Below are 24,792 nucleotides of genomic sequence, written 5' to 3' on the forward strand. Positions count from 1 at the left end.
TCTGAAAAAGAATATATGTATTATATATATATATATTATATATATAAAACTTAATCACTTTGCTGTACACCAAAAAATAACACATCGTGAATCAACTATACTTCTATCTATCTATGCTTCCATAATGTAACTTACGAAACTTGAAGTTTCCCTTCCCCCCCAACACATAATGATGTATTAATTAAATTGTTGAAACTTCCTTTTATTAACAGGGATGGAAATGAAAAGGAAATGAGCATGTGTCTCAGGACAGCTGTCCTCCACTGTGTAGGAAACAGTGATATATGTTTATTCCTTGTGTTTGGATAGGATTTAATCAAATGATGCAAACCCTCAGGAACTGGCTATGGGGATTTGGACAAGAGTATACCAGACAACAGCAGATCAGCCAGTTCATTCACCATAGCAGATCAGCCAGTTCATTGCCTGTGTAGCAATGTGGCTGGCCTCCCCTGCCCACGCAGAACCCAGTTAGCATCACCAAGCTGACAGTGACTCCTCTGTCCCTGCGATCCATGCCAGGCTTTGAGGCACCAGGAGCCTGCACAGGGGCTCAGTCACACCTGCAGGCAGGCAGCATCTACACGGAGGCAGGAGAAGCGGGGAGCAGGAAAGCAAGAGGACAAAGGCAAAGAACAGGTGGAGAGGCCCGTTCTGGCTGTCTAGCTCCCACCTGGAAGGAATGACAAGGAGGGCTTCTGTCCTACATACGAGGAGGAGGGGTATAGACAGACACCCTTCCAGGAAAGCAAAGGACAGCTTATAAATGAACTGGCCCTTCACACCTTGCCATATGCTCCTCTCTTGTGGTGGAAAGGATTTTTAACTTGTTTTGTGCGGCATCAGATGTTTTCCAGATCATGTCAAGAATGAAACAGAAGCAGAGGTTTTTTCCCCCTTCCTGAGTATGACCTCCTCGTCTCTTCAGACCCAAAGCTTGGCTCGCCACCTATGTCATGGATCCAGCCCAGTATGGTATTGGTTTCCTTTAACTCAAAGCATTCACTGCTCTGATGATTTGCTTGGCAGTTCATCATGTGATAAAATTTTACTTCTTCCACATATTGGTTAAAACTTCTGGTCAGATTATTTAACTCTCCTAGGTTGCACTAAGCCCAGATAGATTAACAATGCTTGTGGATTATAGATCTTTGGAAGGTCCATAGCCTCCATCATGATGTCTAGCATATAACAGACATTGTACAGACACCCACTAGGCTCCACAACAAAATCAAGGCTGAGAATAGAGAGTCTCCAAGGCGGAAAAGGCAGCCGAAATTCACAGCCCAACTCGTTTCCTCCAGTATTCTCCTTCCCCTCAGGGATTATTTACCAATTAATGCTGAAGTTCCTTAAGGTTGGAACCTGATCACTCTTCTGAGTCTTCATTCTCCCCTAGATGATCTCACCCAATCCTGAGGTTTTAACTGGCATCAGTAAGCTCAAAACCTGTGTGTTAGATTTTCAGCCTGAACTCAGACTCTTTTCTCCAATTGCCTACTTGAGATTTCCACTTGGATGTCTACAAAGTATGTTCAACTGAACATGTCTGAAATTAGATGCTGTTCCTGTCTCACTCTCCCCCAATTTGTTTCTTCTCCAATTTTGTGCAAGGTACCGCCATCTATTCAGCTGTACAAGTGAAGAAGTATTATTGAATCTCTTCTATCATTTCATATCCATCCATCACGTTTTGTTCATTTTACTTCCGAAACATGCATAAGCCCACCCACTTCCCTCTGAATCTATAGCATTACACAGATTTAGGTCTTAATCTCCTAACTGGTCCCTGTGCTTACACATTAAAACCCCTTGCTCCCAATATACTCTCTGTTAGCAGGCACCAGAGTAGTGAAAATGGTGCTTTTCTTCGCATAATCCTTTCACAGAAGGAAGCTGTAGCAAATGTAGTATATGTCACCAAATTAACAAGTTTCAAAATGAAAGCTTCCCTAGTATTCAAAAAAGGATAAAAGGAAATACGTAGGAAAAAGATCAATACGTATTTTTGTTGGCATGCTGGTTCCAAAATCCAAAGATTTGAATCTGGCCTAAGGCAAATTTGAACAATATTTATGCTTTATGTGTGACCCCAAAACAACCCAAACCACCTTTCCTTCAAGGTAAAGGCACGGACAATTTCTGACCCTTTCAAGTTGCCAGCACTGGGTTTCCACCATTTGTCGAGCTATTCATTGGATGCCAATTGGAAATGATTGACTTGCATTGCTGGGTTGGCATACGGTGCTCTTGACTTCCAGCCAAAAAAGAGAGGGCGGTGTTCCAGGAGAGGTGCCACAAACAGAGATGAGGCTGAGGAGAGGCTGTTGACTTCACTCTCAGGCTGAACACCCAGGGAGCACAGCCCACCTCTCATGGGTCCATCAGGACACAAGAGGTGTCAGATCAAGCTGTGCATCTGGCCGAGCGAAGGGCGAGAATTAACATCTGCAGGGGGCCAACTACATCCTAGATGCTTGGCTAGGTAAATTATGTGCATTTAAGTGTCACCATAATCCTGTACGGTTGGAATTATCTCTGTATATAATCAAGGAAATGGAGGCTCAAAGAAGTTAAGTAACTTGCCCAGGATAGCCTAGATAATGAGAGGGTTTGAACAAAGCACTATCCAAAACCACATTCCACAAAGTCACATAGCCTCGTGGAATACGCTTTGGGTTCTTAATGTGGTACAGGCTGCTGGATTCTCTCACTACATATCTCTTTGAGACTCAGTCTTTTCCCCCTTTCCCGAGTCCAGACTCCCAATCAGATTTACAGCACAGGCCCAGAGGATGGCTTGGTCTCCCGGGTACCTGGTGTCATCGCCAGAAATGTTTGTTGAGCATATGCTGATCCCACAGATAAATATTTGCAGAGTTATTACATTCACCCAGGGATGTTATAACACAGAGAATTATAACTGCGCAGGCCTCTATATTGGCATTAAAAAAGAAACCAGGGCTTCCCTGGTGGCGCAGTGGTTGAGAGTCCGCCTGCCGATGCAGGGGACACGGGTTTGTGCCCTGGTCCGGGAAGATCCCACATGCTGCGGAGCGGCTGGGCCCGTGAGCCATGGCCGCTGAGCCTGCGCGCCCGGAGCCTGTGCTCCGCAACGGGAGAGGCCACAACAGTGAGAGGCCTGTGTACCGCAAAAAAAAAAAAAAAAAACCAACAGTGATAATTCTGATTATCAAATACAAATATGCCAACCAGGTTCAGATCAGTCTCTTAACGGGTCATTAAACCAGGAAGTTTTCCTATGGATATTTCAGAAAGGAAGATTGAAAAAAGTATCAATGTAAATTGGATATGAATTAAATTTACTCTCACTTATTTATCTTCCTTCCATTTCCCTTCCTGTCAGGGTGATAATTTACAATGCTGTTGCTTCTTAAAGCAGAAGCTGGACTTTATAAATCAAGAAGTTAATGTAAAACACATAAATGGTCAAGCCAGGTACCATCAATTAAAACCAAATAACTTCCCTTTAATAGTAATTCATAGCTCTCCCGAAGAAGTTGTTCTTTTTCCCCTGGTTGGGGCTGTAGATCTACCTGAGCGCTTCTATTTGACTTCCAGCGCAGCGACTGCCACATCCTCCTCCACAACTGAAAGGGGAGCCGAGCTACAGGACACAGAGTCACAACTCAATCGGTAACAAACAAGATTGAAATATACCTCCATCTCTCACTTCCCTGTCTCTGTACAGCTTGCAGTATAACAGGTATAAATTAAAGTAATAATAATGATGATAATCATCATCATAAGAATAATGACTTCACAGTTGTTTGTGTAATGCCTACTACATGCCAGGCACAATGATAACTGTTTTACATATATGCTTTCATTTAATTCTCCTACAGTATGAAGAAATGACTCTCTCTCCCCCCCCTCCCTCTCTCTCTCTCTCTCTCTCTCTCTCTCTCTCTCTCTCTCTCTCACACACACACACACACAGACACACACACACACACAGACACACACACACAGACACATGGGCATTTTAGGAAAAAAGCCTGAGTTCGGAGTGGTTAGTAACTTATACTTGGTAAGTATGTGGCTAATTCTAAACCAAGCTGGCACTCAGCCCATGAACTTTTCTCCACTTTTTTCTCTACCCTTCTTCCCACTGGCCACGCTCCTCCCAAGCTAATCCTTTGGCAAGAGCGTTTAAGTCTTAAAAGCATCCACCTTCTCCCTTCTATGACCTCCTCCTTCATAAATGTAAAAGTGGAAGAGGAAACACACAGATGTGCACACACATTTTATCAACAATGGTAACCATCTACAGATTGCTTTCCATATGCCAGGCTCTAGCCTACAGGACAACAGTTTTCTTATCCCCAGGTTACATCCGAGGGAGCAGACTTGGAGGAATCAAGTGACTTGGCCGAAGTCTTGAAACTAGGAGAGTTCAGATCAGGGATTCAAACAAGGCAGCCTGTCTCCAGTGCCCACACTTTTTTTTCATCAATTTTTTCTGGCTGCACCCCACGGCTTGTGGCATCTTAGTTCCCTGACCAGGGATCAAACCCGGGCCCTCAGCAGTGACAGCACAGAGTGCTAACCACTGGACGGCCAGGGAACTCCCAAGTACCCACACTCTTGACCATGATGTCGTGCTGCCTCCGGAGGGGCCCCATCCGCTAGTGAACCGGAGATGTTCTTGGGACAGAACTGGACAGAGCAGCCTAAGTTCCATGCCAACAAAACAGGTAATGGTTTACCTTCACAGATCCAGGAGTTGCCAGCGATGTGCTCTGTGCTTGGTGAAGGAACAGATGTTTAATAACTCTGCAGTAGCAAGGAGGCGGTTACATAACATGGCTGAGCTATTTTTGAACTTTGGAAAACGCTGACTGCTCTTTTCAAAGTGCCTTCTGTAAAACCAGAATATTAAACATAAAGAACATTTCCCCTTTTCCCCACTTTTTTTTTTCTGAAACAAGAACAGACACAGGTCCACGGTAGGATCATTAACCCGGCAAGCAGACCCTTTGTACCTGGTCCATCACTGTGAGCAGTAAACCATCGTGACAATATTTTAACTATACAAACTCCGTGTGTAAGATTACAAGCAACGTCCGTGAGGGCCACTGAGGGACACACCTAGTTAGCCCCAAGATGTAGAACTCAACCAGTCAAAGCAGGACCCCTGATCCCTCAGCAACTCACCATGAAACCATCAGGCGTGACTTCACCTGAACCTCTTCTGAAGCTATTTGCCTCCTCCCTACTGCAGAGTGGGAGTGATGAGAGCTATTTGTTTACAGATGCTTTGCGAAATGAGACTTTTTAAACCAGCTGAAAATGTAACTTTTTAAAGCTTTAAGTGAGAACTCCTAACTCAAGCTGATGGGTCCGAATCAGGTTGCAGACACATGTGTTCTCTGCCTTCAGTTACCCAGACTGAAGATTCCTTACTGTCAACAACCTAAACGTCCATCAAAGGGGGCTGATTAAATAAAAGATAGAACACATACAACAGAATACAAAAAAGCAACTAAGATGAATACACTAGGTTTATATGTGTCCTCATAGATCATGCTTGAGCCATAGGTTGAGGTAAAGGAAATTCCAGCACATTAGATACCACTTATGATATCAAAAAGAACTACCCATTGGGTCTAAGGTCGCACTGTATCTGTATCAAAAGTACAAAACATGCACATGGATGTAGATACATACCAAATTCACTGTGGTGTTTTTCTCTCTCATGGAGAGAAAGGGAGAAGAGTGGGGCTGGGGAGAGGTATAATCAGGACTTCTACATTATCAGTAATGTTTTATTTCTTTTAAAAATTTGAAACAAATATGACATGTTCACTTTGTTCTCTGGGATGAGTATGGGGGTGGGTGTTTCATCAGACTCTGTACTTTTTTTTTTAACATCTTTATTGGAGTAGAATTGCTTTACAATGGTGTGCTGGTTTCTGCTTTATAACAAAGTGAATCAGCTGTACATATACATATATCCCCGTATCTCCTCCCTCTTGCTAGACTCTACTTTTTTTACTATTCTTTTCTTTTCTATGTTAAAAAAAGTCCTTGTTGCGCTTCCCTGGTGGTGCAGTGGTTGAGAGTCCACCTGCCGATGCAGGGGACATGGGTTTGTGCCCCGGTCCGGGAAGATCCCACATGCCGCGGAGCGGCTGGGCCCATGAGCCGTGGCCGCTGAGCCTGCGCGTCCGGAGCCTGTGCTCCGCAACGGGAGAGGCCACAACAGTGAGAGGCCCACGTATGGCAAAAAAAAAAAAAAAGCCCTTGTTACCTGAGTTTGTCTTTAGACGAATTTCCCCCATCTTCATCAGACTGTACATTCTTTGAGAAGTTATATGTTAATTCATGTATGATTCCAGAGGCTAGCACAGGGTTTGCTGGATAGAAGGAGTGATGGATGGAGGATAGAGATATAGTGCCCTTAATCCTTTTCTTAAAAACTGCGTCTTGGGGCTTTCTCCAGCTCCTGGTCCTTGTCTTGCTTCGCAAGGTCCCACTCTTTCCTGGGTGGGCTTAAGGAACACTGTGCTAGTGGGGAAGTGTGGCGAAGCACCCACATACTGGCTGAGCCCTACACACTGAGGCTGAGCGCCACCAGTGCTCCAAGGGTGGAGAAATGTTTCATTAAAACCAGGCGGTGGGGGCTTCCCTGGTGGCGCAGTGGTTGAGAGTCCGCCTGCCGATGCAGGGGACACGGGTTCGTGCCCCAGTCCGGGAATATCCCACATGCCGTGGAGCGGCTGGGCCCGTGAGCCATGGCCGCTGTCCCAGTCCGGGAAGATCCCACATGCCGCGGAGCGGCTGGGCCTGTGAGCCACGGCCGCTGAGCCTGAGCGTCCGGAGCCTGTGCTCTGCAACGGGAGAGGCCACAACAGTGAGAGGCCAGCATGCCGCAAGAAAAAAAAACAAAAAACAAAAAACAAAACCAGGCGGTGGATGACGGCTTACCACACTTAATGCATTACTTCTCTGGGGCTGAAATACCACCTACAACATTGCTGCATTCAAAGCATAACTCCTGGAAAGAGCACACCAGGATTTCACAGGAGTAGAATTTTTTTTTTTTTAAGGAGTGGAATTCAGGGTGGTCACTGGAAAGAGATCTGAATGTCTTGCCAATTATTCTTCTCAAGTTCCTCTTCCTGTATATATTATATTTCAATTGCCCTACAATTGAGTTATGTTTCCATCAGAATTATACGAATATTCCAGCTGCAAGGCACTTATTATGGGAAGTGAGAATTCATTTGGGCTGGCAGCAATCCTGCCTCTGTAAGACACTCCCGTGACTCATACCAATTTATCCTAGTTCCTTCCTGATACCTGGACAATTATTAAAAATGCTGAAAGTAGCAACGTAGAAACAAGATCATTAAAGAGGGAAAGAGGAGCGAGGAAGGGAAAATTTCAAAGGACCATGATTTCCTAACCTAAGAGTTCATTTTTCGGATAAATGTCAGTTTCAGGTAAAATCTTTAAGCCTCCTCCATCACACACACACACACACACACACACACACACACACACACACACACACACACACACACACACACACACACACACACACACACACACACACACACACACACACACACACACACACACACACACACACACACACACACCAGCTGCAGACCAGAGATTATCCCTGAACTGTAGCAGATTCAGAGTCCTAAAACCTTCCAGAGACATTTTAGAGTGACATGTTATTCTACCGATAATAAACTCACCTGGTCTGCTGACTATACTTTCTGATGACCAAAGCAACTTCACTGCTCACTCCGACAGTCATTAAATAATTGCCAGGTGCAAGGCACCCATGCTAAGGGGCACTCTTCATGCATCACCTCATTTCATACTCAGGACAACCCCTAGAACATTGGTTCTCAATGCATGTTCCCCAGACCAGCAACATCGTCATCACCCAGGAACTTGCTAGAATTGCAAATTCTTAAAGTCCACTCCAGAGCTACTGAATTAGAAACTCTGAGCATGGGGCCCAGCAGTCTTGTTTTATCAAGCCCTCCCAGTGACTCTCATGCATGTTGAAGTGAGAGAACCACCACCTAGGCGATCCCTGGTCCAGGAAGATCCCACATGCCGCAGAGCAACTAAGCCCATAAGCCACAACTACTGAGCCCATGTGCCACAACTACTGAGCCCACGTGCCTAGAGCCCGTGCTCCACAACGGGAGAAGCCACCGCAATGAGAAGCCCGCGCACCGCAACAAAGAGTAGTCCCTGCTGGCCGCAACTAGAGAAAGCCTGCGCGCAGCAACGAAGACCCGAAGCAGCCAAAAATAAATAAAAATTACAAAAAAAAGAAGAAACAAAAACAAAAAACACCCCATCATTTTGCAATGAACAACTGAGGCCCAGAAAGGTAAAATGATTGTCCAAGTCACATGGAAAGTGGACAAGACAAGATATGAACCCTAACAAGTCCAACTCCACAGCCCAGTCCCTTAATCATGGTGCTACACTGCTTATCTGAAGAATGAGCATGGCTTAAATCAACGAACATCAGGCAAACACACGCAAAATGGGTGTAGGAGTGATCATTCTAAATCTCAACAGCTGAGCCATAATGATGGCCCACAAAGAACAATGACACTTCTCGGAAACATCAAATTTAACTTAAATGTCCACCAAGATGGGAGTAGTTAACTAAATTATGATACAGCCATATGATGGAATACAATGCAGATTTAAAAGTGATGTCTGCCAAGATTTCCAACAGCCTACAAAAACACTTAGGCCATGGGCTTCCCTGGTGGCACAGTGGTTGAGAGTCCGCCTGCCGATGCAGGGGACACGGGTTCGTGCCCCGGTCCGGGAAGATCCCACATGGCGCGGAGCGGCTGGGCCCGTGAGCCATGGCCGCTGGGCCTGCGCGTCCGGAGACTGTGCTCCGCAACGGGAGAGGCCCATGTACCGCAAAAAAAAAAAAAAACAAAAAAACACTTAGGCCATATGAAGGGAGGAAATTCAGATACAAACTCTGAGACTAGGAGCACCAGTGTGGGCACTTTCCCCAACATGTAACGTGTTGGTGAGGATGTGGGAAGTCGAGTGATTTCACAGAATGCTAGTGTGAACATAAAATATATAGTTACTTTGTGGGACAATTTGGCAATAGACACTTAAATTTTAAAATGCACTTGTTCCATGACCACAAAACTCTACTTCTTAGAATCAACCCTAGAAAAACATTTGCACATGTGCACAAAGAGACAGGTAAGGATGATTATCACTGCAGTTTAGTTTCTAATGGAAAAAAAGCTGAAACAACATAAATTTCTATTATTATGAAGATTGGATAAATAAATCATGGTATATCCCTACTGAGGAATGCAATGTGCAGTTTACAAAGAACGTAGATATTCATACATACATATCTATATATACACATACATATGTATATCTACATATATCTGTGCATATTCACACGCACATGTATGTATACATACATCTACATATATTCATACATGTGTATATAGATAGGCATGTATATACATACATATATCTATATATACACACATACTTAAGATATAGCTATAGATAGAGGACGGATAGATAGATAGATAGACAGACAAATAGATCTCAGGTGCAGGTTTCCAGGGTATACCGTTGAGTAAAAAAAGTAAGTTGCAGAAAACCAAGGATGATGTTACTTAAAAACAAAAGGAGATAAGACGAGAGGAAGAGGGGAGAGAACAAACCAACAAATCCCACAGGCACACACACAACATTCTCTATTTTCAGTGCACATTTTCAGCAATGAGTACATATCGTTTTTTGTATTTAAACAAACAACAACAAAACTCTGATTCCACTTTGGCGGACAAGCAAAGAGCCCCTCTTACTGGTGCAGCGTGTGCAGTGGGACCTCTGGCTTCTCCATCTGCCCGTAGCAGCTGGCCTTGGCCTCGGGGATGTAGGAGAACTTGTCCAACATGGAAGATGCAGCAGTGGTCAGGATGCCCAGGCCGTCCCTCACCCTTTCCTCCAGGCTGTAGTCCCAGTCATCGTAGGAGACAGAAATAAGTCCCGATGGAAACTCTTTGGGGATGAGCTCCGTATTCCCCGAGACCAAGCTGGGGACGATCCAGAAGAAATCGTACCCAGTGAGGCCGAGGGAGCGGGCCTCACTCAGGATGAGGACGGCCTCGTCTTTGGAACAGTAGAGCAAGATGACGGAGGAGTGGATCTTCTTCAACTGGACTTGTGTCTTTGCATCCTCGAAGGACGTGTCCAGTGTGATCACGTTCTGCATGTCCCAGCCCACAAAGCTGTTGTCCACCGTGGTCTTGATGAAGCTGATGAAGTCCCTGTAGCCAGGGAAGATGGTGGTCACCAGGGAGAAAACATGCCAGTCATAATCCTGCATGATCTTCAGCATGACGGTGACTTGCTGCTGGATGGACGCTCCAAACTGGAAGAAGGTAGACGTTGGATCCTGCCAACAGGTAAAAAGAAAGCAAAACAGAGGATGAGGCCGAAGGCAGTTTATGCACAACCATCTGCCTTTGTTGGCTTAAAGAAGCTCCTTCCTAGAAGTGAGGGAAAATAAATCCCACATCTGTTCATTCACAAACATTCCGGAGCACCTACCGTATGCCAGACTCTGGAACAGATACTGGAAACACAGGGATGAGAGAGGTCCCTGAACTTGGAGCCCACAGCCCAGAACAGTGAAGGACATCTGTTATTTTGCCAGCTTCATTTTTCCTCTAGTTCATCTCACCACCACCCCTCTGGGTTCAGATGGGTCCAACAGAATGAACTCTATCTGGCCCCCAAGCTCATGACTGGAAAATGAAGCTGACAGAAATAAAACAACAACAGGAAATAGAAGGAGGTTCCTGATGACATACTTGGGGCATCTGGAGTCAGTCATGCCTGGAGCCATTTACTCTGGACCTGTTGGTTATGTAAGCCACAAGTTCCATGTTCACTTAAGCCAATTTTAGGAGTGTTTCTAAAGTCTTGAACTCTAGATTCACTTGAACTCTAGATTCCTGCGTAATATAGAGTATGATAAATGCTAGGTGGACATCTCTCTGTTCAATCAATAAATATTTGTTGAACGCCTAATTACATGGCAACAACATGTTAGAGCTTGCAGAAATGATGATTTATAAGACAGACAGACATGGCCTCTGCCTTCATAGACCTGGAAGGAAAGTGAAGAAGAGCAACGTCTATGGACTGGGGGCTGAGAGAGGCATAAGGGGGTGTTGAAGGAATATCCAGGTACAGAAGAGGGGAAGCCAGTGGACAGTATAGTCAGAGAAGCCCTGAGGATACATCTTGACTATTCCAGGAACTGGAGATAAATGCATGATGGCCTGTGATGTAGGGGGGGTGAGATGATGTTGAAGAGCTTGGCAAAAACCCCATCACGTACAGCCTCAGAGGCTATGTTAGACCTTATTCTGAGCATAAGGGCAAGATGCCGAATGTTCTTACACTGGGAAGTGACACGGTTACTTGTGTTGGGTTAAAGGGTCTCTAATAGTCCTAACATCTCACCAAGTCATGATCTGATCATGAGAACAAACTTCCATTTAGAAAAAAAAGTGGGTGGTGCCCACAGTGGCACCATTTCCAAACTACCTTCACACTCCTTAACTCGTCAAATCCCGTGATGATCCTATGAAGTTGGTATTGTTGGCTGGGGAAAATGAGGCTCAGAATGGTCCATGGCTAAGTCAGCGTCCAAACTCAGGTTCTGGTTCCACTTCCAGCCCCTTTCCCAACATACCACCACAGCCTTCCTGGGATCACTGAAGATCTGCATAGAGTAGGTGCTTAAACCATGTTGTGGACCCACTGGCATGGTGCAAAAATGCCAACTAAACAGAAAGTATGGCTCTGTATTACAGCAAAACAGGATTTGACAAATGCAGAGATATATTTTTTTCTGGGAACTGAAAGAATTCTCAAAGGGTCCTTATCGTATTGCAGCCATGCTTGCATGTTGCATTCTGTATGTACCACGGCATTTAATACACCCTCAAGTGTACAAATACGAGGATTCCATTTCGTGCGTGTGTGCGTGTGTACGTGAAGAGGGGATGATTCCATTCATGTCTTTCTGAACAACACTTAGTAGCTGTGCATGTCAAGCCTTTCAACAAGTCTGCATAGTCTTCCCTGTGGATGCTCACTGACTAGGAAGTTTTATTTGAAAGGGCTAAAAGCCATCGTTCTTAGAAACAACCCCCTTTTCTAAAGTGCACGGAGGTTGGGGGGTAATCTGAGTGCGGCACGGCCTGAAGGCAGAGAGAAGAAACAGGAATAAATGCCTTCTGGGCCGCTTCCAACGTTACAGTTCTATGAATTTTACCTATCATTAAATCAATTAAATGGGGTAACATTTAAAGACTTGGGATAATTATCTTTTCCCCCACAGTAGCTTTTGGAGAAATCCAATATTCTTGGATTGATTAATCACTTTCTATCACGCCTCAACAAGGTGGCGAACTGCTTAAGGGCAGAGATTTTGCTGGCCTCATCCCTCTGTCCCCAAAATCTGGCAGAAGTCTTGGCACACGACCCGTCTGGAGAAGGAGGGTGAGGGAGTGCATGAGTGAATGAATGTGTGAGTGAAGCTCAAGAGAAATGTCCTTGGTGTAAACACAAAGTGAAAGGGGAGGTTCAGTATCCAAGCCTGTATTTTTTTTATATGGCTCTCGAATGTCATGTCCAAAAAATAAAAACGTTCAACATTATCATCCCCCTATCCTGAGGAACCACGTCACCATCCAAGGCCCAGATATATTTAGTGTGTCCTTTATTGATAAGAAGGAGAATATATAAGTCCTGTGAGCCTCAACAGCTGCCCATAGAGCCTCATTAAATACCCCGAAAGGCAACAATATAAAGAATCCACGAGCAGAAGGCGGCACAGAAGTGAAGTCTCAAGACAATTATAGTCATCAACCTAAAGCACTGTCAGGTGTCTCTTGGGATGGGACTGAAAAGTTCCAACCTTACTTACAAAAGAAATGTCATCATTCCCATGGAGCAAAGATGCCTCTGAGGAAGCCGGTCACTAGACTTACATTATGACTGCAAAAGGCAATGGAATCAGCATCTTGCCCTGAGCACATGAGGAACGGAGAAAGTTCTCAGGTGGACATATGCTAAGGGCACAGTTGGAACCCAATAAAAAGGATCTCTGAGACAACCTACTACCAGTTATCCCATTTCTTTGGGATAACTGGTATTGGTGAAGAGGTGGAGGTCAAACATGCTAGATGTGGGAGTTGGTGGTGTTTGGGATGCTCCAACACCTCTGCTCTATGTACTATGAGTTGGACATTATTATATCCATGTACGTGTACCCATGAGCACAGAGCAGAACTGTAAGCAAATGCAGCCTTATCTGGCTCTCTACGTAGAGAAAGGAGGGCACGGCTACACATTAAACTTCAGAAAGGAGAAAGGTAATTATAGGGATAGCCATTCAGTAGCCAAGAGCTGGCTTGGCACAAGCCCCCTGTGAAAGAGTATGTACAAACCCCTTGCCCTGTGCCATCCCTACTGTCCTGCCCAAGCTGAATCTCTCCTGTTACCCTCCTCTGATCCCCATTAATCTCTTCCCCCAGAATGGATAGCAGTGTAACTTCCGGGATCAGACTGCCCAGGTACCGATCCAAATTGTGTAGCCTTGGGAAGAATCACTTCATCTTTCCAGGCCTCAGTTTCCACATCTGTACAATGGGTATAGCAATGGTAATAATTATACCAGCTAACATGCCAGGAGTACTTTGTAAGAGTCATGTGGCTCAACACTTTCTAGGTTGTAGCTCATTTAATCCCACCCCCAACAATCTTGCCAAACTGGTACTAGTATTATCCCCATTTTACAAATGAATAAGTAGACTCTGAGGTAGAATGATTTCTTCAGAATCACACAGGTAGCGAATCAGGTTTGCCTGCCTGAAAGATTCCAAGCTTTTCACCCCTCACTACCCTATTGCCAATGATAGCACTTCCTCATTAAGTTGTAAGAATTAAATGATTTCTCTGTATAAAATCACCCAGTGCAGTACCCATCAAATATCATGTGCTCTACAAGTGTACGTCACTATTATTTTCACCCACTATTATTCAATATTTTCCCCCTGGGTCAGGAGTTCTGGTGTCTCACATCAGGGGTTTATGACACCTGTCCCTCTAAAAGACGTAGTTCACTCCTGACTTGAGCATCTCAACAACTTGCCTTGTTCACGGCTGCCTGATTGAAATCCCTAAAGCACAGCTTTAATCACACCACTCCTCTCCTCTACAGTCACCAGTGGCTCCCCTAGGCCTATCACATTCAGTTCAGACTCTCTAGTTCACCCCTCCATGCACACCAGTCAAACTTCATAGTTGGAATAACATGGGCTCTGGGGTCTATAAGACCTGAGCTCACGTCCTGGTTCTGCATTAACTAGCCATGTGACCATGGGTAATTACCTAAACCTTCTGGACATGAGTTTCTTTGCTTATGGAATGGGAATCGTGAGCACCATCCCATAGGGTTGCTGTGACGACAGGATGAACTAGAAGGAGTAAAAGGCTCATTTATCCATGTCTGACTCCAACAGTTTGGGGACCCCTCTCCTCATTCTCTGTCCTCTAGACCACATGGACACTGCCACAAACCTAAGGGGATCGGATCCTTATCCTTTGTAAAAAATGGTATCTCCAGATCTACTGACATGCTAATTTCACATTCCCTCCTCCCTCCTCAAACCAGCCCATTCATCCTGAGCCCAAGGGAGCTGCATGAGAAGGAAGTGATGAGTCACGCTTTGGAGAGAAAACATCGCCAATGTCCTTTATGGACCTCATGCAGTTACCCTACGCCACCTTCATTTCCATTGGCATCTGAAACTTAAGCTTCCAAAACCACTGTGGTGTATACTGTATACCCCTCGGAGGGATGAAAGCAAGTTGTTATTTGCAAAACATAATTGCACAGCGAGGCACTGAAGAGGCTCACGTTTAGCTTTGGGATTTTCTAAGGTGGCTTTAGGGACTGGCAGGAGGTGATGGGGGAGTTTGGCCACACTCCCAGGACCTGGCATCTGACATGCCAAATGGCCCTTTGTTTCAAGGTCCTGCACGTTCTGACCCTCCTGCACTTACCTCCTCCTGCCATGACAGCCTGCCCTTTCGTGGTCAGATCAGTCTGACCACCTCTGGCACCAGCTTCCTTGGCAGTGTGCAGCCGGGGGAGAGGAACAGATTTCAGACACCCACTTTGGTTCTGAAGCAAAAGCAGTGCCCTCCCCAAGCTCACTGCTCTGCAGAAGCAGAACAAACTGTTTTAAACACAGAGTCAGGGAGGAAGGCAGGTGTGGGATTCTGGGTGTCTGCTTTCAACTCTGTGTTCCAGTCCTGGGATAAGTAAGGTTCTAGAATTTTCCAGATCTTGCTGAGTCCCCAGGGTGAGACCTGACTCCATGGGTATCAAGGTCTGATGTTTAATAGAGTCTAAAACCAACTTTAATTTCACTTACCCATTTATAAGGCTATAAAGGACACCCACACTCATTATCCCTTTAATTCCAACTACCTAAGAGATGAGGTGTTGCCGGTGGTTATAACCCTTATGGACGGCATTTCTCATAAAGACACAGGAAGAGAAGCTAAATGATTTCCTTAAAATCCACATGGCCCCATGAGACAACAGCTCAGTTACTGCAAGATGTCATCCAATGTTCCTTTGTACACACCAGTGGCTTTCACTCCTGGCTGCACAACAGAATCACTTGGAGAGTTATAAAAACAACACCAATGCTCATGCTCCATGCCAGTCCAACTGAAACTGAATTTCTGTGACCTGAGTACATGAACTCCAAAGCTGATTTATTTGTTTTTCTCTGTCTCCTCTCAACAGCAGGATGAGCATTATTCAAGTTAGCATCTTCAAAGCCTAGCACCATGTCTGACACACAGTAGGGGCCCAGGAAATATTTGGTGAGAAAATAAATGAGCAGGAAACTCATCCCTAGGAAGCAAGACAGAACTGGCTGCTGCTATCAACCCTGCACCCTTATTTTAGCTTATTTTCCTCTGCCTGTCAGGGTGAGCACCAAAAAGAGGATAATCTCACAAGGGACCCGACAAAGGTCTTGCAGGACTCCTTGGGAATTTGCTTTTTGCCTTGCTAAGCCCCGATGTACCTTCTGCTACTCTTATTGTGTACTAACTGAGCTTTTAAACATATTTGATTTCATTTTCCATGGATGAGAGGAAAAGTAAAAGTGTCAAACTTGATGAGCCTGAGGATTCAGATGAATAGCATTCTCACATACATATAAGCTGGATCTGTTTCACTAGAGGATCTTTATCCCCTCATCAGCCATCCTCCACCCCCTCCATCATCACCATCATCATCATCATCATCATCATCCATGATCATCATCATCTTCATCCATGATCATCACAGCCATCAAATCCACCCATCCTCCTCCTCCTCCTCATCACCATCATCATGGTCACTATCAAAATTAATATTAATTTGGTCTATTCTATATGTAGTACAATGTGGCATACAGTAGGAAGTATTATTATGACCCCTGTATTACAGATTAAAAACACAGGCTCAGAGAATGTAACTTGCCTAACCCACATAGTACATGGCAGAGGGAGGATCCCAGACTAGGTGATCCAAATCCAAAATCTGGTTACTTAGCTACTGGGAAATACTGATTCCAGGTATGCAGATCAGGAAGAAGTGTGTGTGTGTGTGTGTGTGTGTGTGTGTGTGTGTGTGTGTGTGAGATGAATATCACCACTTAATCTTTCTTGAGGCACCCAACTAGAAAAGAAAATCCCTCAGAAATGGGCAACCAGCAGCAATGATCTCACATCAACTGTCAATCAGGAGACTGGAACAGAGTGAGGAAGTCATACCCAGGTGCCATTCCCCAAAAGCACATCAGTTCCATCACCCACAAACACAAAATTCCACTCCAAGCAACCTCCACTCATTGGACCATTTTATGATTTGTGTTCTACTTCCCATTTTGCTTCTCTCAGGAGCAAATCCACTGGCATTTGTCTGAAATAACCTAACAACATCTTTCTCCGCTCTATCCTCCTCTCTCTTCAAATGAGAAGTTTAATCTTAGGTTTCTGGTGACTATTGGGTTCCCAGGTAGGGGAGCTGTCCAAGGTAGCTGAAGTGCTTTGATTCAGAGACCAGGAGAACACCTGAGTTAAACACAGGCTTAACTCAGAGTCCGTGCAATAGTCTCTTAGACTAGAGTGGGAAGGATGGGTATTAGGCAAGACAATTACAAAGAAGAGTCCTATGATTTGGGGTGGAGCAAGGAATGAGCCACACAGAGCTACCAAGCCTTCAGCCTCATTCTATCCTGGGTTTCCAATACAGCACCTACTGGTCACATATGACTATTTACACTGAAATTTAAAATATGAAATACAATTAAATATTTCGCTTCTCAGTGACACTAACCACATTTTTTTTTTTTTTTTTTTTTTTTTTTTTTTTTTTTTTTTTTTTTTTTGCAGTACGCGGGCCTTTCACTGTTGTGGCCTCTCCCGTTGCGGAGCACAGGCTCCGGACGCGCAGGCTCAGCGGCCATGGCTCACGGGCCCAGCCGCTCCGCCGGCATGTGGGATCTTCCCGGACCGGGGCACGAACCCGTGTCCCCTGCATCGGCAGGCGGACTCTCAACCACTGCGCCACCAGGGAAGCCCACTAACCACATTTTAAGAGCCCAAAAGTCTTTAAACTTTAAAGCTGATGCTCTCCCACCCCTACCAGGCCTACCCCTAAAGATGCCAATCCAGTTGGTCTGAGATGGAATCCAGGATATTTCTAATTCCCTGGGTTAAGTCTAATGTGCCAGGATTGAAAACACTAATCCAAGCCTTCAGTATCCAACCCTGTAGCTATGTATCAGTTCACCTGGGGAATTTTTTGTACCTTTAGATTTCCAGGCTCCAAGCCATCTCCACTGAATCAGAATCTCCGTTGAGGAGCCTGAGGTTATGTATTTGCCCCTGAAAGTGCTGATGAACAGCAAGACTTGGTGCTGCCAAGTCCAACTCCCCTATTTTCAAGGTGAGGAAACTGAGGCTCCAGAATCTTGGATGACTTGTCCCACATTTCACATAAATCAGCAGGACAGCAGTACAGACATGGAGGGTCTCTCCCCTCCCAATTTGGTGCTCTCTTTGCTGTGTCATGATGCCATCGTGTGTGAAGTGTTTTCTGCAAAGTGAACCCACAAGGGATGGGGCATGTGCAGGAGGAACATGGCTTTGCTGACAGCTTGCCTGGGATCTGCTTCTTACTGGAAGTGGGTATTTTAACCTAAGCCTCTATTTCCCCATCTGAAAAACGGGAATGATAATAACGGTCACCACCTTAAAGGGTTGCTGTGCGTATTTTGAGAGGTAATGTACATAAAGCGCTTGGCACGTAGGAGGGGCTCAGTCAAGTTGAGTTGGTGTTAGTGGTGGAGATGGCAGCCTTGAATGTCAAGCCCCAAGTCTCACATCCACTACGGGTTCCTTACTACCCCACTTCCTACATATTCCTAACCTTCTGAGTTTCCAGCACCTTGATCTTTACAGCCCAGCCCTCAGCCCTGACTGTGTGTGGTTGCCTAGTTGCTGAGAAGCATGCATCTCGCCTGCCCTTCAGGCTAGAATTCTTGAGGGCAGGACCCCACGCCCTTCTGAGTCCTCCTCAACACCTTGCATGGCACTAAGCCACAGCTCTGGGAATGAAACTGGGAGTAGCATTCGGAGTCTTCACGGCTGCCAGTGGGCAGAAAGTGAGACTAGTACTTTAAGTATTTAAAGTATTTGACTTGCCAGAACTTCTGCTCTAGGAAGAGACGTTCATCTATTAATTGCCTTTCACTCATTTGGTCACTATAACAAACTCCTACTATGTGCCAGGCATTGTTCTAGGGAAGGGAATCTAGGGAAGGAGGCGACCAAAGTGAAGATCCCCACTTTTACAAAGTTTACATTCTTACGGGAGGAGACAGACAAGGAAGAAGGAAATCAGTAGGATGATTTCAAGGAAATCAGATGATGCAGCAGTTCAGGGGTGGAGTGGAGAGGAGCACCCCTTCCGATCATCTGGTCTGATACGTCAGAGCTGATCAACAGAATGTGAAGGAGGAGCTGTCAGCCAGACAAAGCTGAGGGGTGAGGTGGGGGTAAGGAGAGCCATCCAAGCAGAAGCAACCTCATGTACAAAGGGAGGAAAGGGAACAGGAGGAAGATCAGAACAGCTGCAGTTTAATCAGCAAAGGAGAGGGTGGTGAGATGAGTTAGGACAGGAAGCAGAGGCCATAGCACACAGTGAGAGCTCTGAAGATCATGGCAAGGGGTCTGGATTTAATTCCTAGATCAATTTTTTTTTAACATCTTTTTGGAGTATAACTGCTTTACAATGGTGCCTTAGTTTCTGCTTTATAACAAAGTGAATCAGCTATACATATACATATATCCCCATATCTCTTCCCTCTTGCATCTCCCTCCCTCCCACCCTCCCTATCCCACCCCTCTAGGTGGACACAAAGCACCAAGCTGATCTCCCTGTGCTATGCGGCTGCTTCCCACTAGCTCTCTGTTTTACGTTTGGTAGTGTATATATGTCCATGCTACTCTCTCACTTCATCCCAGCTTACCCTTCCCTCTCCCCATATCCTCAAGTCCATTCTCTAGTAGGTCTGTGTCTTTATTCCTGTCTTACCCCTAGGTTCTTCATGACCTTTTTTTTTTTTTAGATTCCACATATATGTGTTAGCATACGGTATTTGTTTTTCTCTTTCTGACTTACTTCACTCTGTATGACAGACTCTAGGTCCATCCACCTCACTACAAATAACTCAATTTCATTTTCTTATGGCTGAGTAATATTATTCCAAACAATTCCTCTGCTAAATGCACCATTAGTATCTCCCAGCAGGGCAGCTGGGAGAGGATCTGGGACTCTGGGGACATTGGAATTTCATGTGAGCTAGCCCTGTTCTTCCCTTTGGAATTCTGATCTGTGCCAAGTGGGGAGCCTCCCTTGAAGATGCAGTAAGGCACATAAATGCTTGCTATATTGTTTAGTCAACTGGTACCCTCACCTTGAAGAGTGTGGCTAGGACTCCCACGTCTGCCTGGGCCTTCCAGAGCTTGTCCCAGTTCATCATCCAGAGTCAAGCCCTCCCTCTAACATACATCGTAATGCTGGAGGAGAGAATACACACATGCACGGAGAGATGTAGTCCTTGATTCCAGCTGCAACTAGCTTAGGACAGCCCAACATCCTCTACACTCATCAGAACCACATGGCGACTGCTGCTCTTGGACCCAGTCCTGCTTCCTAGATCATTAGCAGGGCAGGCCAAGAAGAGACACCTGCTGAGATTCAGGCCCTTATTTCTATGCAAGCACGCAGCAAAGGCCCAAGCTGGCTTCACCTGGGGTTCTGTCAAACTGCGGGTGAGCATCTGACTCAGGGCTTCTAAACAGGGTCATTAGCGATTATGGATTGTCTGAGGCTAGGTCCAGCCATCCTCACACAGAAAGCCAGAGGGAAATTCTACCTGATCAGATCATTGAGTCAGGTCTCCAAGGAGCTGATAAACCCAAGTACATGAGTGCATCGTTTTTTGGAGGTCCCAACTGTCACTGGGCTACTGAACTTTCTCTGTGCACCTGAAGCTATTTTTTTTCAGATTCCTTTTCTTAAAGAAGCACAAGCAGCCTCCCTGAGCCACATCATGGGTAATGTGTCATTCTGGCCACTGAGCATCTGTCCTTCCTTTACTGGTCATAGTGAATTTCCACGGGGAGGCATCCTTTCCCCTTTCTCAGTCAAACCAATTGGCCCATCCAATTCTCGTAGTGCCATCAATTAGTTCAGGGGTAGGAACATGTCCTAACTGGTACAATCCGAGTGATTCTTAGGATTTGTGCAAAAAGTGACTAGGAAAAGACAGTTTCTCTTATTGTTAGATTTGAACCTAGAAGGATGTTCAGCCAGAGTTTCTGGCAGCCATCCTGCCACCATACACCATCCTGAGAAGGAAGTCATCAGAGCCAAAGGCAAAGGTGAAAGATGGAGAGTTACGAAGTCCTGACATCGTTGTTGAGCACCTTGTTCAAGCCATACCTGAAGCCAATACCCTTGTTGTCGCTGTAGGTCCCAATTAATTGCCAATTAACTACCTGATTTTACTTAAGCCAATTTGAATTAGCTTTTCTGTCACTGGCAACCAAAGATTTCTGACGTCACTTTAGCTAGGGAAAAAAAAGGAGAATAACGTGATTCATTCTTCACTCATCTTCTGAACTTAAATCAGAAGAATCCAAGCTACAGCGTTTCCCTTCACCATTCTTCTCTTTTCTGATCCTGTTTTTTCCCCAGGGCAGCCGCCTCTCTCCACTTATCTCTCCCTTCCTTGCATGAGCTATTCATCATTCCTTTATTTTGGGGGTGTTTTGTTTTGTTTCATTTTTCTTTCATATGCTGCTGAGATTGGTTTCCTCTCAGAGAGTCTGACAGCCACGCTGCCATGACCCAGATGAAAGACATGACAAGTTGCCACCAATAATAATCGCTTGTCATTAAGCCGTTCCAGCGAGGAGAAAAAGCAAACAGGTCCCTTTCATTAACTTCCCGTCTCTGGCTGTCACACACAGAGGGGACTGAACGAGGCAGCTTTATTTTTGGAAAAAGGAGAATCTCAGGTTTTCCCATAACACTTGGTAGGGGCAGACCCTGGAGGTAAACATTGTAGTAGAAATGTCCTCTTCAGAATGCCCCACTGTTCCCTAAGAAATGCCTACAAACAACTCTGAAAGCTGAGCTTCGAGAGGAAATTGCTTCTTCCTTTGGGGATCTGGATGTGCATGTTATTAAATGCACAGACATTGACGCCAAATAGACCAAGGGTTCAAGTCTTGGCTCTTCTTGCTAATGTCAGGGTCTTGGGCAAAACATGTCCTATCTTCAAGCCTCCATTTTCTCATTTTCAAAGTGGAGGGAATTTTAGTCCCTACTTTAAAGAGGTTGTTGTGATTGAGATAATGCATGTATAGCTCTCAGCACATACCAAGAGCTTGATTAATGAGAACTGGGATTACTGTGGCTGTTGTCATCAGGAAAAAATCAACCACAATGACGACAATGAAACCCAAGCCCCAAGACACTACAACCCACGAGCATAGCACTAATGAGAATACAAACATTCCCCTGTGGCTCTTTCCCCCCGTTTCCTAAACATCCTAATAATGACACCACCCCTTCAAAGGAGCTCTTACTGTGCGCCAGGCATGAGCTGAGAGCAGGTGACAACTCATCCCAGTGTTAAAACTGAAAGTCCCACATCCCTGGAGGCCCTTAGGTCCTGGGCACATCAGGATGACTCCTCGGCCAAGCAGAGAGCTTTTAGTGCATTTAATCCTCACACTAACCTTTCAGGAAAGGTATTAATATTTCTATTCCCATTTTACAGTTGAGGAAGTTGAGGATATAGAGAGATGCTTCTTTACTTTAACGAGCGTAGGAACCACTGCGGGCTCTTGTTCCACTGCAGACTCGGACTCAGTGGTTACAGACTGGAGCATTGCTAACAAGCTCCAGGTGACACTGATGCTGCTGGTCCATGGACTAAGCTTTGAGTAGCAATGCTGCAGCGGTCGGTCACATGTCCAAGGTCCCCCAGGGTCTGGCAGAGCAGAGGTTCAGACCTACAGGTCTGACCTCACAGCAGGCTGCAGCCATGATGCCAGGCGGCCTCTGTCTTCCAGGGAACAGTGGGGAGGGATGCAAGACGGTGTCTGTTGTCCGACATCCTCACCCCTGTGTGTTTCCATCGGCCTTGCCGGCTGAGACAGCCACATGTCACAGCCTGTCCGTCCCATCATCTTATCCGACAAAGCACTTTCAGGGAGAGGCTGTGAGCCACAGCTTACTGTGCAGGAAGGAGGAAGAGGGGAGGCGCCGGGAGAGCTGCCCCGCTCCCAGGCGAGTCCCAGGCGAGCACAGAGAGATCGCTGTCATTCAGGTGCTGCCCATGCCCACCTACCGGTGGGAACCAACTCCCCTGGGATGCAGCCGCCCCCTCCTGCACGCTGGCCCTGCTGCTCTCACACTAGAGTGAGTGGCTGAGTCCCTCTGAGCCTCCGTGTTTCCACCTATAAAATGGACCTAGTGGGACTCTGGTTTCCTGGAGGGGTGCCTGGCCATCCGTGACGTGGTGACTCAAAAGAGCTCTGTGAACTGCAGGGTGGGGACAGGTGTGCCACCCTTGGGCGGAGAGCGAGCCCTTGCTGCCTCCGCCCTCCCCTCCGCCCCCTTCACCCCCAGGGTGCTCCCAGAGCACACTGTCCAGGCCTCAATTGTTGATCTCGTCACCAGGCATTCAGAGTGTCTACTTAAATATCTGTCTCCACGCAACTCGATTAATGCCAATTCCTCTCTTTAGGAACAGCACCAGGCCAGCTCCTGTACACAGTGGGGCTCAGAACACAACACGTGGGCTGCCCTGGTGGCACAATGGTTGAGAGTCCGCCTGCCGATGCTGGGGACACGGGTTCGTGCCCCGATCCGGGAGGATCCCACATGCCGCGGAGCAGCTGGGCCCGTGAGCCGTGGCCGCTGAGCCTGCACGTCCGGAGCCTGTGCTCCGCGGCTGGGGGGGCCATAGCAGTGAAAGGCCCGCGTACCGCAAAAAAAAAAAGAACACAACACGTTAGCTGCAGGTGTAAGTCAGCAGGGGGTGGAAAGGAAGGAAGGAAGGACGGAAAGAAGGGAGGAAGGAAGGGGGTTGTGGGTAAGAGAGAGGGAAGGAAGGAAGGAAGGAATATTCAGTGAGAAAGAGTGGCTGACTCATGGGCGTGGCCATGGAGTTGGGAGGCAGGGTTTAAGTGGGTCCTGCTGGAATGGGGGGTGAGATGAGGGAGCTGGGAGGCAAATCTGAGTGTCTGAAGTACAGGGATCCTTTGCTACCCGAACTCTCATGATCTGAAGCAGGAAACAAATCGGCGGTGGGGAACTGGGCTGGTATTCATGTTGTCTGAACTCCTGCTACTTGCTCTCCAGAACTCAGGAGCCAAACAGATTCAGACAAAATGATAACCCTCTCTATCCAAACCCAGGAACGCACTGTTTCCCTTCCCAATCCCTACCTCACTCCCAAGCCCCCTTTTCTGCCCTCTCCACCATCACAGACCTTCAGCAAAAGAAGCCAGACACCAAAGACAACCTACTGTCTGACTCCATTTACATGGCACGTCCACAGCAGGCAAATCCACAGAGACAGAGAGCAGGTGAGGGGCTGCCAGGAGCTGGGGACAGAGAGGAATGGGAGGGACTGCTAACGTGCATGGGGTTTCCGTCTGGGGTGATGAACAGCTCTGGAAATAGACAGTGGTTGTATGACACTGTGCAGGCAGCTGTGCCACGGAATTGCACACTTTAACAGAATTACAGTGGTAAATCTTGTTATGTGTATTTTTACCATCATTTTTAAAAATACCAAGACAAATAAATAAAGCAAGCAAGCAGGGCCTGCAGCTGAGGCTGGATGCTTCTCCTAGGTCCCTTCAATCTTGCAGCTGGTGTGAGGGGGTCCCTTAGGGAGCCCTCGGACCTCACGGTCGCTTGAGGCACTGGCCCAGCTGGAAGCAAGGGCCTCCTGGGAGTCTAGTAGGGCGCAGGCGGCCCTCCACGTGTTCCTGCCCTTCCCGGGTATCCGAAATCCCCCAGCAGCCCTGTGGTCATCAGTCACCCCCGAC

General features: G+C 46.3%; 1 protein-coding gene across 2 annotated transcripts in view; it reads right to left on the reverse strand.

The window, feature by feature from the left end:
• Positions 1 to 24,792, reverse strand: part of GRIN2A (glutamate ionotropic receptor NMDA type subunit 2A) — a 364,835-nt gene that overhangs the window by 144,745 nt on the left and 195,298 nt on the right. For both annotated transcript variants that reach the window (XM_060122862.1, XM_060122863.1), the window contains exon 2: positions 9,870 to 10,462. In XM_060122862.1, the coding sequence (XP_059978845.1) occupies positions 9,870 to 10,462 (593 nt within the window). The remainder of the gene's footprint in view (positions 1 to 9,869; positions 10,463 to 24,792) is intronic.

Source organism: Lagenorhynchus albirostris, chromosome 15 (genome assembly GCF_949774975.1).
Source record: "Lagenorhynchus albirostris chromosome 15, mLagAlb1.1, whole genome shotgun sequence".
Classification (NCBI taxonomy): domain Eukaryota; kingdom Metazoa; phylum Chordata; class Mammalia; order Artiodactyla; family Delphinidae; genus Lagenorhynchus; species Lagenorhynchus albirostris.